The sequence below is a fragment of the Stegastes partitus genome, unplaced genomic scaffold, assembly GCF_000690725.1.
Source record: "Stegastes partitus isolate 25-593 unplaced genomic scaffold, Stegastes_partitus-1.0.2 Scaffold325, whole genome shotgun sequence".
NCBI classification, from domain to species: domain Eukaryota; kingdom Metazoa; phylum Chordata; class Actinopteri; family Pomacentridae; genus Stegastes; species Stegastes partitus.
This window is the reverse complement of record NW_007578056.1, coordinates 77,778-94,971: the sequence shown is the minus strand read 5'-3', so window position 1 is coordinate 94,971 and position 17,194 is coordinate 77,778. Positions and strand designations below refer to the sequence as shown.

The following is a 17,194-nucleotide window of genomic DNA, read 5'->3' as shown; positions in this document are numbered from 1 at the left end:
CCCGAACAAAAGGCTAAAAAAAAAAAAAAAGAGGACAGAAGAGTAAATCATACCTGTATATGGGCTGTCTTTCTCAGCAGGGACAATTTCAAATAAGAAAAGTTCATCTACAGAATAGATAGAAATAGAATAAATATTTAAAAGCAAAACTGCATTATATTCCATTATATTTTGAACTGTCACCTGGTGTCTGGATTTTGAGTTTTTGTTTACATAAATAAAGACATTTCTACCATAAATTGATGCAAAAAAATCGGCAAATTGGTTTGCAAGAATGCAGGAAATTAAGTATTTCATGCTCAAAATTCACTGCAGGAGGACAACCAGAATCCCATGTAATGTCTCTCAAATTGGTCAATAAAAGCACATGAAGGAAGATTGTTGCGCACATTTTCTCCATCATCTTATCTGCAGAGAAAAAACTCATGCATTCAAACTGTTTCACATCCTGAAGAACAAGGCATCATGAAACAAACAGCTCATATCATTGTAACACCAGAACAGTCATTTATCTTACAGTTAATTTTGCATAATCCCTTTCCATTTGTCCAAGTTTAGCATTGAAATTCTAATAATATTATTTCCCTCATTATTATTTTTAAATCACTGGGTAGCATTCACTACAACTCTTATTTTACTGCAAATATAATAATGTTGCATCAAGAATCCTGCACTCTGTGCCCTGCAACACTTTTGTGTCATTTGTGATGGTGTGCTGGTCCTCTTTGAACAATGCTAGGACAACGTTTATCTTGTCATGTACTTGTTCTTTGCTCAGCTTAGCTGTTCTGGAGATAAATCCTGGGTCAATTCTGCCATCCAGTGGCCGCCGTGCATAAGTTGAGTATCAGCTTGCATTCTGATCTAATAATAACCAGTGCTGAACTTGCGCTTGAGCAACAATCTTGTGACTGTGTCCACAAAGCAAGGACATTTAATTTCTCCATGTTAGTTTAATTGAAGAGCAAACTGGGGCTGATTCCTATGATGAAAGTGTTTACTTGACCACTGTTTGGACCCCTGTGACTCACGGCAACTCCAGTACAGGGTGAGTAACAGCTGTAGGTTGACATTTTTTGCAAACAGTAACTGCACAGTGCTTCAGAGGCAAGACGCTTAAGGAGCTTAATGTCTGGACTGTGTGCTCAGATGAAACTGAAAAATGGCATAAAGTAGTGTAGTTTCTTTAACAAGCTGACATTTATATCTGACTGACTTGAAGGTGCCATGTCCAAAGACACATTTCCATTCTCCTCTTCCTCACTGCGCTCTCTGAGGCTGGATCAGGAGCTGCAGGACTGGGAGGATGCCCGCCGAGCGCTGGCTCATAGAAGAGCCATGACCCGGGCCCCGCTGCCTCGGGCCCCCAGGCCTCCTCCCAGGCAGCAGCGGCTCCAGGAGGTCAGGGCTCCTCCACCGCAGGTCCACTGCAGAGACACGAGCATCCACAACACCTTCATGTGTGGCGACATGAAAGGAGTGTATGCTGTGCTGAAGGACCCCGCCATGGTCAACGCCATGATGGAGACGGTGCACGAGGAGATGGTGTGGACTCCAGAGATGGGTACGACTTCAAAGATCTGATTATCTACATCATCATGCCGTTAACACTGACTGGACTGTGTTTCTGTTCCTGTCAGGAATGTGGACGCTGAGCACTAAGGTGAAACAAACCTCGGCTTTGCGTCTGGCTGCCAGCAGAGGACACACAGGCTGCGTGGAGGAGCTGCTGTTTCGGGGAGCTGAGGTGAACGACAACCCTGGAGGCAGCACGGCCCTCCATGACGCCTGTATAGGAGGTCACTCTGTCTGTGTCCAGCTGCTGCTGTCTCATGGAGCAGATCCTGAACTGCTGGCTGCAGATGGCAGCGCTCCTCTCCATCTCTGCGCTTCTGCTCAGTCATTCCAGTGAGTGCGAAAGGAGCTGACAACTAATTATTGAATGTACATTACTATAAATATTCTCTATTAGGTTCATTTTTGCCCAGGAGGCAACTAGAACTGAGTTTCATCCTAATTTTCTTTAAGACATTTCTGCTACTGTGGAAAAGGATCTTGGGATAATATAATTTTTATTTAATGAGGCAAATGGATTTCCAGATGAAACTAAATGAGGCTGGTGCAAGTCATGATTAAAATCTGTCTTTTTTTTTTAAAGCTGTGCTGAGCTGCTTTTAGAAGGAGGTGCAGAGGTCAACGTGAGGACCAAGGAGTCGAGGCTCACACCTCTGCATGTGGCCTCTCGGCGAGGCCTGGAGGAGCACGTGCAGCTCTTCCTCAGCCACGGAGCAGATGTTTTAGCCACAAATCGAGAGGGGGAGACTCCCCTGAATGCTGCCTGCTCCGGAGCTGAGAGGCCATCTGAGGCTGGACGCTACCTCCGTGTCATTCAAAGCCTGCTGGACGCAGGAGCTGACCCACGAACCGCAGGCAGGAAGCAGCACACCCCGCTGCACAACGCCTGTGCAAACTGCTGCCACAGAATCGTAGACGTCCTCCTGCAACACGGAGCGAAGGCAGATGTTGAGAACTGTGCAGGATACACACCGATGGACTGTTTGCTGCAGGTAGCGGATGAGTGCTGTGGTGAAGGAGTAAAGTTTAGCGTTGCAAATACAGTCACCATGTAGAGAGCATTAGGCTAAACCTTTTTCTCCTCGGTTCTTAAGGTGGTGGAGGATTTTCCGGACCAGCAACCTGAAGCAATAGCAAGATCTCTTCTGAACCATGGAGCGAAGTCGGTTTCACCAAAGGTAGCAGCAACTCTGACAGAATGTGGTGACGGCTGCATGTAAAATCAGGTTTTACCTGGTGGTCGACAGGTGTATTTGAAAAGAAAGGATGAATTCCTGCATGCTGACATGATTGAGTTTATAGTAGTTATGGAAGTTTGTGAGAAATCAGTTTTACAATATGTAAAGACGACATCTTCATGCTACAGCTACAGGCCAAAGAGGAGACAAATGCGAGACCTGCTTTTATCCTGTAGAGGGTTGCAGGAGGCTGGAGCACATCCAAACTGACATTAGGCAGGGTGCAGCCTGGATAAGCAGGGCTAACACAAAGGACAATTCATGGGTTCTGCGAAACCAATGCAGACTTTGAAAGTAAGTATGGATCAGTCTGTATGAAAAAATATAATGCTCCCATGGATGTTTCAGACAGGCTGTGAATTTCCAGATTGGACTGTAGCGCCGAGTCAGTGTGATTATTCCTGAGTTTTGCTGAACACAGCACAGAATTTCTGGAGAATTTAGAACTTCTGACTGAGTTTGGGCATTGAAATTATGTAAAAATTGAAAAAACCTCCAAAGCCCACCACCAGCTACTTCAATCACAACTTTTTAAATATTGAATTATAAAGGCGTGGATGATGGAGAATCTTTTCACACAATCACTCCTCAAAACAAGCCTTTGTTGTTTTCCTGGTGCATGCCTAGGTGACAAGCTTGCAGTGCAGATGTCCACTCAGGGGTCAGTGTGGACCCTTGTGATTTAGGCAGATGAGGAATGTTGTGCCACACAGGCCTTTGCAGAAACACAGATGCAGAAAGCCTAAATTGGCTTTTATGCATTCAGGTGCATGTCCACTTTATATGTACAACCTACTGCACATTCATGAGTGCAGTTCTTCAATCCTCAGTTTACCGTTTGCGTTTCCACAAGGGACCATAATCAAGGCTCAAGGCCAAATCACAAAACCCTCACAGGCCTATCTAACCTCAGGGCAATGTTGTGATCATGAGTTATGAGGGCTTGAAATGATATAAAAAGAAAAAACGGGATACACTCTCATAACAGCAGGCTTGGAAACAGCAAAAGCCACAAACATTTGTAAATCCTAAAAATACAAACAACTCTGCAAACATGCAATAAAAAAAAACGCCAACAGTGAGCAGCTGGATGCTGCATCTGACAGATAAACTTATCCATGCTTACATTAGTACATTTGTCACATTTTGGTGGGGGGAGGACAACTATAGGTCACAAATGTTGCTATAAACTATAAGCAAGTCCTATGAACATGCCGACTGGCCTGTGAGACAGCCCTGAGCCCTCAGACATGGCCCAAACAAGCCTTAAAGTCCGTGAGTGTGGAGATTGGGATCGGGCCATCGAGACAGACGACCGTGCACGCTCACACTCACGCCTGCGACCAATTAGAAACCACCAGTTACCCTCCTAGGCATGTCTTTGGCTTGTGGAAGGAAGCCAGAGAAGCTGCAGGTATGGGGACAACATGCCAACTCTACACACAAAAGCCCCAGTTAAACCAGAAACCAGAAGCTTCTTGATGTGAAGCAACAGTGGTAACAATCAGTACATCATCAGTGACTGATTAATTGATGTTAATGAATCAATGAATGATGAATTAATTGATGCAAATAATACATGTCAAAGTTTCAGAATGCAGCTTAAAGTAGAGAGACAGAAGATGAGCTGAGTTTCGTAACCTTAAAGAAAAACAAAAATCGACACATTTTTTAAAATTAGACAATAAAATCAGTTGTTATTAAGAACACAATGAGACTAATGTCGCAAAAAATATCATGATATTTATAAGTGAAAGCAAACAGTCTAATGTCACTCATCTGAGCAGTATTTTAATTGTACTAACAATCAAAATAATTGTGAGGTTGTTTGAGGAAACGTCCCGCAAACTGAGGCAAAGAAATGATTGAATCTACTTTATTACATGCTGTGAATATGTCATTTAAATCCACTCTGACATACTAAGATTAAAACCTAAAATCACATCTGTCTTCTTGACTCCTTTAACGTACTTCCACTCTGTTTACAAAGTGATTTGATTTGTCCCCTTCGTCTACAGGAGCTGAAGCAGTGTGTCCTCTCTCCTGCCACTCTAGAGGTGATGCTGAACTCGTACTCCTCCATCCCTCCCTGTGACTGGTTGGACTCTGTCTCAGCTGAGATATCTGAGGTGAGCTCTCTGCACTGATGAAACCTCCCCTGCTCTTCTTCATTTACCTCCCACGCTGTAATTTTTTTCTGTTTTCTGCCTCAGGAGCTCCGTCCTTTCTTCCTCCTGCTGCGTCAGCGCAGCAGCCAGCCTCGATCTCTGCAGCATCTCTGTAGATGTGCTTTACGTCAGCGTTTAGGAGCTCGGTGCCACTCAGCGGTCAGTAAACTGGACATTCCCGGCTCTGTGAGGGATTACCTGCTGCTGTGTAACGACGGGACGCTCCACTGACTCCACGCTGTGTACATACAGTATATTTATCAGTATGGTGCCTCTTTGGAAACAGTATCTAAGATTTATTTTTACATTACAATAACCTGTTGCTTTTATTTATTAAACTAACATGTGTTTTTGTCAACTTGAAATACTTAGATGGAGTTTCTGAAATTCTAAATAAACACGATTTTTCCTCCTTGTTGGATTACTGTTCATTTTAATTTATTTATTCCTGTTTATATTGGATTGGTTGGTGGTGTTTTTGGACTGCTCGATTTTTGTTACCAAACTGAGAAAGTGTAAAATATTAATTTAAAATAGTCAGCCATAACATAAATCCACAGACAGAAATCAAGAGATAAGAGCATACAGTTGAAACCAGAAGTCTACATACAATGTATAAAAAGACATGTAATCTCTTTTTTTTCTCACTGTCTGACATTAAATCAGACTAATCCTGTTTTAGGTCAGTTAGGTTTACCAAAATTATTTCTATTTGCTAAATGCCAGAATAATGAGAGAATTTTTTATTACTCTCTTCAAAGCCAGAAGTTTACATACAGTAAGATTACTATGCCTTCAAACTATTTGGGGAAGCCCACATGATGATGTCATGGCTTTAGAATCTTTTGATAGGTTAACTGACAGCATTGGAGTTAATTGGAGGCACACCTGTGGATGTATTTTAAGGCACACCTCAAACACACTGCTTCCTGTTGTGACAACATGGGGAAATCTAAAGATATCAGGAAGAATACTGTGGAACTCTAGAAGTCTGGCTCATCCTTGGTTACAATTTTCAGATGCCTGAAGGGTCCACGCTTAACTGTTCAAACAATTATACGTATAGGTACAAACACTATGGGAATGTCCAGCCATCACACTGCTCAGGAGGAGACGGTTCTGTGTCCCAGAGATTAACATGTTTTGGTGCTAAATGTGCATATCAACCCCAGAACAAAAGCTAAAGACCTTGTGAAGATGCTGCTGAAACTGGTCAGAGAGTCATTATCCACAGTGAAACCAGTCCTGTACCGACATGGGCTGGAAGGATACTCAGAGGGGAAGAAGACATAACTCCAAAAGCAACATAAAAAAAGCCAGATTGCAGGTTGCAAATCCACACAGGGACAAAGACCTTCATTTTTGGAGACATGTCCTGTGGTCTGATGAAACTAAAATTGAACTGTTTGGCCATAATGACCATCATTACATTTGGAGAAAAAAGGGGGAAGCTTGCAAGCCTGAGAACACCATCCTAACTGTGAGGTACGGAGGTGGCAGCATCATGTTATGGGGGTGTTTTGCTGCAGGAAGGACTGGTGCACTTCACAAAATAGATGACATCACTGATAGCTCACTCTGGTCATGTTTAATACTATCCCTCAATGTGTGATGTGCCATTATTTTGAAATCTTGTACTGTGCGTGCAGGACTGAGATTAGAGAGAAACATGTTTTGGAAGTTTCTCCTTACATGTGTAATGCAACATCAGTTTCCAAATGTGTTAGGATCCTAACACTGGACTCCCAGAGGTCCTGTGTCTGTACTCCAACAGTTCAAATCTGTTCTGGGGACATGAGAGGAACCTTCACAATATTAGGCAGGTGGTTTTAATGTTGTGGCAGATGGTGGGTTTATAAATACAATCAGTAGTCCTTTTAAAATAAATTCTATTTTTATTCAGAATTGCAGCACAATTACATCAACAAAAACATCCAAATTCCACAGTGATGTTACATACAAGCATCTACACAAATGTATATGCTGAGAAAAGTCAGCCAGTGTTCACTGCTTCCGTTCAGACTTACAAAGCTTTGAGCTAACAGGCCTCTTGATTTCCACCTCAGCTGTCCTCAGACCACACTGTGTTGTCTCTTCCTGTCTGACCAGTGAGATGTTCTCACTCTCTCCTCCACTGCTGCTCACTTTGACTCTCACTATCAGAGACTGTGGACACACACAAATGTCTTTATTCCTCCTCCTTCAACACCAATCACATTCACTTCAGACAGAAAAGGATCTTCACTGTAAAATGACGATCATTTAACAAATATAATGGTAACAGCCCCAACCACAAGAATCATACAAGCAGCAGATTAAGGAGGCATCAGTTTCACACTGAGCTGCAGTTCAGTCTATCTGAATAACATTTGGCTCCAGCTCTCTTCTTCTTCTTCCATTTCGAGCAAAATTCACTGTTGCATAGATCTGTAAATGATAGCATTATGTGAGAAATAAGTAAATAAATATTTAAGAGAATATGTATTCAGTCATTGGACATAGTTTGACAGAAAAACGTATGTTAAACACATGCAAAAAATAAAAAAGAACAGTTTGACATGGTAATGAATCACATTTATAGAAGTCAGTAGTGAAAGTGTATTCACCTCGCTTGCTTGAGGAGCTTTGTCTTCATCAGCTTTGTGAAAGAGATAATATATGTGGTCAGAGAATTAACAATAACTGAGAGTCTTTTTGTAGAATGTCCTAATACAGTGCCCTTAAAAGAAGTCTATAGGTTTCCATTAATGACCAAGTATCAGTTTTCCGGTACCCATGTCTGCCTGGTCGACTGTCAGTCGGGGTGTAACAGTCTACTACACTCATGGGTTGGTATTAACTTTGCTTTCAATGTGACGGTTTGGTTCGTTTTGGTCACATTTTACCTTTAAAAAATGAAAACATTCAAAAGTGTACCACTAGAACTAGTTTTTCCCACACAAAAGAGATCCGTTATATGAATAAAGGGCCATAGGTCAGTAAGTCATCTGGAGTTGTAAATGGCATTCACACCTGGGGTTTGTCAAAAATCCATCAACTCTGCTTGTGTAAATGTTAAAATGTTTATGAATATTGTTCCAGCTGCTCTGCGAGTTATAAAGACAGATCTGCTTGGTTCTTCCTGATGAACTAAATGGCAAGCTATACTCGTTCTACAATCAGCAAGTAAAATGTGCTTTGTTAGAAAGCGCTACCATGACAAAAAAAATAAAAAAATCCTCAAATATGACAGATACAGTAGATTTTAAAAAGTACCTTTGTGACGATTCCTGACTGTTACAGCCAGACCAATGATGGCCATTAGAAGCAAAACAGTCAAGCCACACAGAATCCCACCCATCAGGTTTGTATTTACATCAGACTTTCCTGCAACAAAAATGAACAATTAAGAGTAAATGTTCTAAATGTGACTTGTGGTCTTGCTAACATTTGAGGCAGTGAATGAAATTTTACTTTGAGACATGCGGTCTATGTCACTGTCAAATTCACTGTCCCCTGAAATGATGTGCAGCCGTCACTAAAATTCTGAACATATTTCTTTCACGGTGAGATGAAGTCAACAAGGAAATCACAAAATGGAAAGACATAAATTAATGTAAATTTTACATTGAAGATATAAGTGTTTTACTGTGACTCATCCACAAAAATACAGTCCACAATCCAATAAATCTACTGGTCTGATTTTGAGAAAGACAGCAGCAGTTTTGGAGCTCATTTACGATGAACCAATTTTGAAATCCCTCACAGTTTGGGACACACAATCAAAAAGACACAACGCACTTGACAACAATCTTACCTTGAACCTTTAAATATATTGGACTGACCAATGCTGAGAGTCCGTCCATGCAACATCCACAGAAGTACAGCCCAGAGTCAGATACATCCACGCTTCTGATCTTCAGAAAGAGGTTTGTGACGTTGGATGTCATATCAAATTTGTCGTTTTGAAATCCACCGAAGAGAAAAACCTTGCCAATAGAGCTGCTCATAGATGAGATACAGCTGATAATGGGTTCACTGGTTATTCTGTACCAGAATATGTTCGAGGCCAAACGAGTGTAGTTGTTGCACATGAGTGTGACTTCTTGAGCAGGCTGAACCTCCACAGTGACAAACTCAGCAACTGAGACAGAGATCCAACCTGAAGCAAACAACGGATTCATGAACCTCTAATGAAAAACATCAGTGAATTATGTTTAATTGGGGCATAGAAAGAAAGCCAGCAGCTGCAGTGAGAAAAAAAAAAAAGTACTTACTGAAGGTGCAGAGCAAAGCAGCTATGATGGTAAATTTCCCCATCGTGTGCACAATACGACTCCACCACATCAGTGTTTGTAGCTGAACTTTGCTTCAGCAGCAGTGACCTCAACGTTAAGAGGTGGGCTGCACTTATATTTATGCGGCTGCCCAGACTGACACATTCAATGCGTTTAAAAATGTCTACAATTATTTCTAAAAGGAGAGTAGGTCATTGTTTTCATCTGGTTTGGTAAATACTCTGCCTAATGGAGGTAATGTTTCAGCAACAGCTCAGAAGGCTGCAGACAAACTGCAGCAGTCTGTGTAAGTCTAGACAACGTAAGGAAGTGTAATCTTTGATGTTGTTCAATCAGATGTCCAATAGAGGTTTTAAGGACAACAAAGTCAATGTTTTGGAGTGGCCATCACAAAGCCCTGATCGCAATCCTGTAGAAATTTTGTGGGCAGAGCTGAAAAGATGTGTGGAGCAAGGTGGCTTACAAACCTGACTCAGTTACACCAGTTTTGTCAGGAAGGAATGGGCCAGAATTCATCAAACTATTGTGAGAAGCTTGTGGAAGGAAACCCAAAATGTTTGACCCAAGTCATTCAGTTTAAAGGCAATGCTACCAAATACTACGGAAATGTATGTCAACTTCTGACTTTGAAGAAAGTAATAAAAATTCTCTTTATTCTGGCGTTCAGCAAATAAAAATAAATTTGGTAATCCTAGCTGACCTGAAACAGGAAGAGTTTAGTCTTATTTAATGTCAGACAGTGACGAAGAAAAGTTTTATATCTTTTTATACGCCGTATGTAAACTTCTGGTTTCAACTGTATATCTCATGTCCAGCCATCCTGACACTCCTGAAGGATCAGATCAACTACAGTAAACATATTTATAGTTTTGATCCATACGCTTTCTATCTCTAATTCTTAATTCTTCTCCTTTCTGTACACATTGTGCAAGATTATATCCAAGACTTAACAGAGAAAAACCCAACAAATCCAGATTATATTACATTCAATGTCAAAATCCATTACACTATTATACATTTTTGATCAGGTTAAGAGCAGATTTTAAGACATTTTCAGTAAAATTATGACATTGCTGAGTGCCAAGCGTCAGGATCAACACTCACGCATTAGCATCAGCTGATAATATCGACCAACAAATACATATAGATCAGCTCTACTGAAAAGTAAAGAGTATGTCTGCCTCCAAAACGCCAAACTGTAAGTTGGTTTATACATAACTGATCCACAAATGCTATTTTTTTGGTTGTTTTTAACATGATTGGTCATGTTATTTATCTATTTATGCATTTTCAAAAAAGAAGGCGAACAGAAAATAGTATTACTTTTTTTTTTTTTACGTAAATGGATGCTACAAGTACAAGCTGAGAATTCTGTCTGTTAGTGGATTTATACTGTGGTTGGGTATTTGAAATAACTAATATTTTACACTTTCTTTTTTTGTTATTGTTTTAATAATAAAGCCCGACACAGTTTTTTTCTTTTTTTTTTTTTTAACTGTGTTGAAATCTTTTTTTTTTCTTGTGATCACACCTGATCAGAACGCGGCCACCGCTCCGTTATTATCCGTTATTACCGGTCAGACGAGGCTCTCCGGTCGGCGGATCAACAGGTTGAGACCGGGCTGTGGAAGCGGCGCCGTGCTGACGTCACGCCGCCTCTGTGTTTGTTATGCGGTCTGGAGCAGCAGCTGCTAACTAGCACCGAGCCTCGTCTTCAAACATGCTCTGATTCCACACCTGCCAGGTACCAGCAACTCTCACCAACACCAAACACTTTTTTTATTTACTCTCCGCACGAAGCCTCTGTTCTGTCCGAAAGCTATTGCGACTGAAACAAACCGAACCTCAAACAGCCGAAGGTCGTTTTTTTTTTTTTTTTTTCCTTTAGCTAGCTAGCTAGCTGCTAGGCTAAGTTAGCTCGACAACAACAGCATAACATAACAAGTTAGCAGCACGGCAGGCTAGCTTTAATAAAGGCTAACTATAGATAGAGGCTGAATGTCGACTGAAAGAAACGTGACATGAGAAAGAAAGCTGACAAGGCTGCATAGTTGGATGTAGCTTCTGTGCTACAAGAAACAGCTGTTGAGCAGAACTGTTGGCTAGCTGTATGCAAATTAACTTTCATCCTGAATGAGGCCAGTGACTTTTCAACATGTAAATACCTCCATAAAAGCGTTATTATTAGTTCTGCCATTACATAGCCTACTTATTTGTTGCTTCTAAGCTGCGAAATGTCGTCATTATAGTTTGTTTTTACATTAGGAGGAAAGCAAATGTTAAGAAAGGCCAAGTTTTTCAGCCTTATGAAATGTGTTGTCCTGATGTGCAGGAGATCAGTTTATCACTACTGCAAGGTCTAAGCCCTGTGGTTCTGTTTTATTCTGTATTACAATCACTTTATTACTGCATTTCTTTTCATAACTTTGCATCCTGATCTGTTTCCGGTGTCATCATATAGGTTATTATCATCTGTTACATTACAGTTTCATCTTATATTGTAATATCGTATTTCAAGACTACTTGATAAAGAGCTGAAATGAAATGTGTAAAAACAATTCAATCTGTTCCATGTTCCAGCTCTCTTTTCGTACATTTTTCATGAGATAAGCTGTTGTAAAATCATTGTTTGACGTCGTCCTAATATTGCAATGTATATGCAGAAAGCTGCACACTTTGTCAAAATGCAAAGACTGGATTCTTGATTTAGAAACAGCAAGTATATGAAACACAACTATAAACTCTTTACTGTAGTTGATCTGCTTCTCTGCTCCTCAGATGGTTTTATTTCTTGATTTCCGTCTCCCTTTGAATTTTACTTTGGTTGTGCACCTGAATAACAAATATTTAATACTTTCTCTGTGGCTGAACAAAACCCAACAATGTCCCTGTGTAATTGTGTTAAATGTAATCTGTTCTGATGAAAACGGATTAGAAGAAGTACTACAGGGAACCAGAACTTCCAACAATAGTTGTAGTTACAGAATCTTACTTTATGTGGCCACAAAGATTTGAAATACTGCTTTTAGCCCGAATGAAGGTCTTGTACAAAGCAGCTTTGTCCTGATGTTCAGGAGCTTATTTTAATCAATCAGAACATAACTTGATCCTTGCCACAAGGTTTGAGCCTGACTGTTTAAATCTGTGTTACAATTTATTACTTTATTGCTGCATTTCTTTTCCGAAAAATTAAGGAACCAAATTTGTAATCCTGATTTGTTTTCCTCAGTCACAATACTGGCAATGGGTGGAACATGCAAAAAATTAAATCTTCTATCACGTTATGTTTTAGTCTTCTACTGTGATACTAGACAGAAGGGATGAGTGTTTGGGGAAAACAGGTAATTGCAATTTTCTAACAGATGCGGTGAATTAATTTGCGATAAGGTTTTTAAGTCCTGCCTCAGTTCAGTATTCTTGGTGTGATGGATCTAAACATGTGATGGAGCGTTATCACATGAGATACCATGAAAAGAGCGACTGTTTCTAAATGAGGACGGCAGGAAGCTGTAAAACCCTTCACACAGTAGTTTAAACTCTGGGTCAGATGCGCTCTGTACCGTCGATCGAAAACTGCAGCCTTTGTGATTCACTATTTGCGTTGTTATAAATTGTGATTTGACAGGAAAACAAACTTGTGATTTTCTGTTACATAGATAAACTTCACTTAACGTTGTTCTTTGGTCTTACCCTTCATGTGCGTCCTCTTGTGTTGTACAGGTTTGGAGGACAGAGATGGCAGTGTGTGCACTGACCATGTTGGATGGCATGGAGGACGAGGTAACGGCAGCAGGCGGCGTTCTGCTCCTGGTCCTGGCCCTCATCTTGGCTTGGCTATCGACCCACGTGGCCGACCGGGGAGACCACATCCTGGGCACCATCCTCACCGTGGGCGCTCACGCCTCTCTGATTGGACTGGGAGGCCACGAGAACTACAGCGGGGGTCCCGCCGGCGCAGACGCCCCCGAACAACAGACTCCTCCGCCGTCACAGGAGAACAAGCCGGACGACAGCGAGCCAGCGACGGAGAGAGGAGAGGGTGAGGGGACAGGGGAGGGAGCTGAGGGGGTTTGGACAGATCTGCTGCTGGACATACAGAGCAAACAACCTCAGGCCGGAAGACTGAACGCTTCTGATGGAGAGGATGCTGATGAGGAGGAGGAGGAGGAGGATGAAGAAGAGCTGGAGGAGGAAGAAAAGAAGGCTATAAAGCCAGTTTTGACCACCGCCAGTACGACCACTTCCATCTCTGTCCGCTTGAAGTTTTTAAATGACACAGAGGAGGTGGCAGTCGTAGAACCACAAGACACAGTGGGAATACTGAAAAGGTTAGTAGCACAAGCGCAGACATCCACCACCAGACTGTGTGCACAGACTGTTAAAGGGAAAGTTTTGGAAAATATGCATATTTGCTTTCTTCCAGAGAAGCCACCAGACAGTTGGCTTAGAATAAAGGCTTAAAACAGCTTTCTTAACTCTGTCCAACAGTTTAAAAAAAACTGCCTGCCAGTCGTAAAGCCTGCTAATTAAGATGTTGTGCCTTGTTTATTAAATATGACAGAAAACAAAGGATGGAAACTTTTTCTTGTGGTTTTAGAAGAAGTTGTTTTTGGAACTATTTCCTGGAGTCCCTGCTGGTTAACGTTGACGATGAGACTTCACGCGCAATTGATTTTTCTCGTAGGCTTTTGTTCGGATTAAACAAATGAGATGTCACATTTTATTTAGCTTTAGAGGTGCAGGAAGACAGATTTTGTTGCCTTTAGACCAAACCAGATGAAGTGTTTTCAGTCTTAAAGCTAAGCTAATTGACAGATGGCTGCAACTTTAGATCTACTGTACAAACACAGGAGCAGTCTTTTAATCTAATTCCATCTAACGGCTCCGTTAATTGTCTGAACCTCAAGCAGTTTCTGGGCGTTTTTTTTTTTCTTTTGCTCCCGTCTTATTTTAAACTGCAATATGGAGAACTGAAAAACGTCTTCTGTAGGTTTGACACAATTACAATGGCATACATCTGAAAGAAAATAATGCAAACAAATTTGAATTTCTTTCATCACTTATTTTCCAAAATTAAAAAAAAAAGAATCAACAGGTGTTACCAATACTAGAAAATAAATGCTGACTCTACATACTACAGATTTTTACTAGTTAGATTTTGACATGTGTCTCTTTACTTATCTCCTGTTTATTTGGCTGTAAAAGCTAACACCACTTATCACCCAGAATCTAAAAACAGAACAGAACTTTTCAATTGTTTGATGGTTTTCAGCTTACATTTGGTTAAGTTTCCCGACCATACAACGTGTGTATTTAGTTCAGGGACCGTTGGAAAAGTTAATAATCTGACAATTATTTCTGTTTTTACGGTTTTGGCTCTTGTTAACGGTTTAATTTAGCAGTTTTTCAAAGATAGCAAACCTTTCAAACCTGTCGGTGAGATTTGGGGTTAAGAGGGTTAATTGAAGAATTGTATCAGGTGAGAAAACATTGAAGCGGAAGTTGTTTTTTTTTACATAATCTGATTAACGCAAACTTTTTATTTTTGGCCAGTGTTTTAATGAGGCATGTAGGATGTAGTGATATTAATGGAATGTCACGATTGTAGGTTTTTATGAACTATCTTGACCAAAAAGTACCTCACAGATAAGAATTTGTAAGATCGTTGAAAAGTTTAAAACCTGCTGAACACAATTTCTTGCTCTGAAAAATGGTGTGATTTTATGTCTTTTAACTGCTGTTCCTTTTTCTTCCCTCCTCTGCTCCAGCAAATGTTTCTCAGGTCGGGAGCATCAAATTAAATTAATTTACCAAGGCCAGTTGCTGCAGGATCCCAAGCGGACTCTGTTATCCCTGAACATCACGGACAACAGCGTGATCCACTGCCACGTGTCCCAGGCCCTGCACGAGGCCGGTCCAGACGAAGGAGCTCAGTCCGGGGCGGGAGCCGGAGTCGGATCTGGGGTCTCTGGAGGATTCAGGGCTGCCGGTGTGGCCATCAGCACCAGCAGCCTGGTGGTGCCTGTGTTCGTGGTGATACTGGCCGTGGTGTGGTACTTTCGCATCAACTACCGGCAGTTCTTCACCGCCCCCGCGACCATCTCCCTCGTGGGAGTCACTGTGTTCTTTAGCTTTCTGATATTCGGGATGCACAGCCGCTGAAAAGGCAAAAGAGAGGGCACACGCTCAGAGCTGAATGTTGCGAGGTGAAGTTAAAAAAAAAAAAAGAAAAAAAAAGTAAAAATAGCTGCAGCGGTGGGCGAGCGTCTGGAGAGATGGACTAATCAAAAATGGCGTTGGTGCAGATGCCACAGCTGATCTGTGTGTTTGTAGGCGGCGAGGTGAGCCCGTTTGTGCATGTACCAAGAAAAGACGGATGAGTGATTGTACAGTGTAAGTGCAGTAAATAATAACCTGCAGCGAGTGAGAAGTTTGCTTTAACTGAAATATAATTTAGCTTCTCTGCAAACATGACTTAGTGGTTCACACCATGTTGTAACACTCTGGCTTTATCTCGTCATTTAAGGTTCACCATGCTTTCCTGTGCGTTGTTCTTTTTCAGACCACTGTGTTTTAAGGAAAAAAAAAATAAATAACTGATAGATGCAAGAATCTAAAATCATTTTTGGAACCACTCACTGTTGTGCTGTGTGTGCCAGTTTGACTCTGTACCTTTATTTGATGTTATTTGAATGATTCAAGCTCCCTGTAAGCTAATATAAACTGTACAACTGCCTCAGTGTAAGACTGATTATCTTCTTTTTTGTTGCTCCAAAATGTTGCTCTGTAGAAATAGGCTAATTTAAACAATCACTAGATGTGGAAATAGACACTTTTTTGAGAGGATGCTGTAAATATGTTGTGTATTTTCTGTAAATAAGATGATAGAATGAATCAGATGAACCTGCATCTGGCACTTAAAGATTTGAAGGGGAGGGGAGGGGGGGGATGTTCAACCCTTCTGATTATTGCTGGACTGCTCTGGTTTCAGTCGTATCTCAAATTAAAGCATTTCAAACCAAACCTGTGGTCTGAAGAAGTCAAGTCTCTGCGTACGGTATGTGTTTATTTATGTACAAACATCAGTATGCATGGCAGTGAAGAAAAAATAACCTCACATCATGTTCAGATACAGGTCACGCACACATGAGAAAATATCAGAAACTCACAACATTGCATTCTTTGTCATTGCACACAGATACACCAAGAGCCACGAGAGAACATCGGCCGTTAGCGTCATTCGCTTAAAGGTGGCGTGAGCGTCGAGTCATACTTACCAAATTACCTCACTTACAGTTCATTTATCGTTAGTGCACATTACAAGACTTTACTGGACAGGATTCACAAGGGCACGCTCAATGCTGCTGCAGAAACTAACAAACAGACGTGAGGAATATGTTCCATACTGGAAATGAAACCAAGCTTTGGCAGATTGTCACATTTGAGACATAAAACTAATGCACTTGATTTTAGGGATTGTATGAAAATTATTCAGGTGGAACGGAGGCTTGAATCTAACATTCTCTTTGATAAAAAACAGTCTCCTTGACTGACTTTAATATATTATTTGCACGTTTTCCCCAAATACCTGGGAGTTTAATATTGACAGAAAACATAGTGAATGTTTTCTGAGACACTATCAGTTGTCATTTCATCAGTTGGTAGCTTTCTGCTTTCTGATGTTGCTGAAAATTGCTATTTATTCTCTTCCCCAAACTGACCGATTGGTCCACGAGCATCAGACAAAGCTTTGATATAAAAACACAATCATTATCTGTACATATTGCCAAATGGACCTTTCTAACCCACAGCCCACATTATTGATTTTTATCCGACGAATCTCAAAGGAAAAATGGAATAAATAAAATATAATCTGGGTTGGGAAAAAAAAAAATACCCAAAGCTTTCAGGCCAACCCACTGTCGGTGAGTAATAC

At 41.0% G+C, this 17,194-nt stretch overlaps 2 protein-coding genes and 1 long non-coding RNA gene across 3 annotated transcripts; 2 read left to right on the top strand and 1 right to left on the bottom strand.

Annotated features, from left to right (window-relative positions):
- Nucleotides 1-975: 975 nt before the first annotated feature.
- Nucleotides 976-5,396, top strand: asb16 (ankyrin repeat and SOCS box containing 16). Its single transcript, XM_008283731.1, has 7 exons — nucleotides 976-1,048; nucleotides 1,223-1,564; nucleotides 1,641-1,908; nucleotides 2,159-2,567; nucleotides 2,670-2,753; nucleotides 4,832-4,942; nucleotides 5,027-5,396. The coding sequence occupies exons 2-7, from the start codon at nucleotides 1,228-1,230 to the stop codon at nucleotides 5,210-5,212; spliced, it is 1,395 nt and encodes a 464-aa protein (XP_008281953.1). The 5' UTR covers nucleotides 976-1,048; nucleotides 1,223-1,227; the 3' UTR covers nucleotides 5,213-5,396.
- Nucleotides 5,397-6,856: 1,460 nt separating this feature from the next.
- Nucleotides 6,857-8,329, bottom strand: LOC103358672 (uncharacterized). Its single transcript, XR_520267.1, has 3 exons — nucleotides 8,237-8,329; nucleotides 7,588-7,619; nucleotides 6,857-7,408 (listed from the first exon to the last, which is right to left on the bottom strand). It is a non-coding gene; the product is annotated as an uncharacterized LOC103358672 (long non-coding RNA).
- A 2,454-nt stretch (nucleotides 8,330-10,783) lies between these two features.
- tmub2 (transmembrane and ubiquitin-like domain containing 2) lies at nucleotides 10,784-16,281 on the top strand. Its single transcript, XM_008283727.1, has 3 exons — nucleotides 10,784-11,002; nucleotides 12,979-13,586; nucleotides 15,027-16,281. Exons 2-3 carry the CDS (start codon nucleotides 12,994-12,996, stop codon nucleotides 15,418-15,420), a joined length of 987 nt encoding a protein of 328 aa, XP_008281949.1. The 5' UTR covers nucleotides 10,784-11,002; nucleotides 12,979-12,993; the 3' UTR covers nucleotides 15,421-16,281.
- Nucleotides 16,282-17,194: the final 913 nt, after the last annotated feature.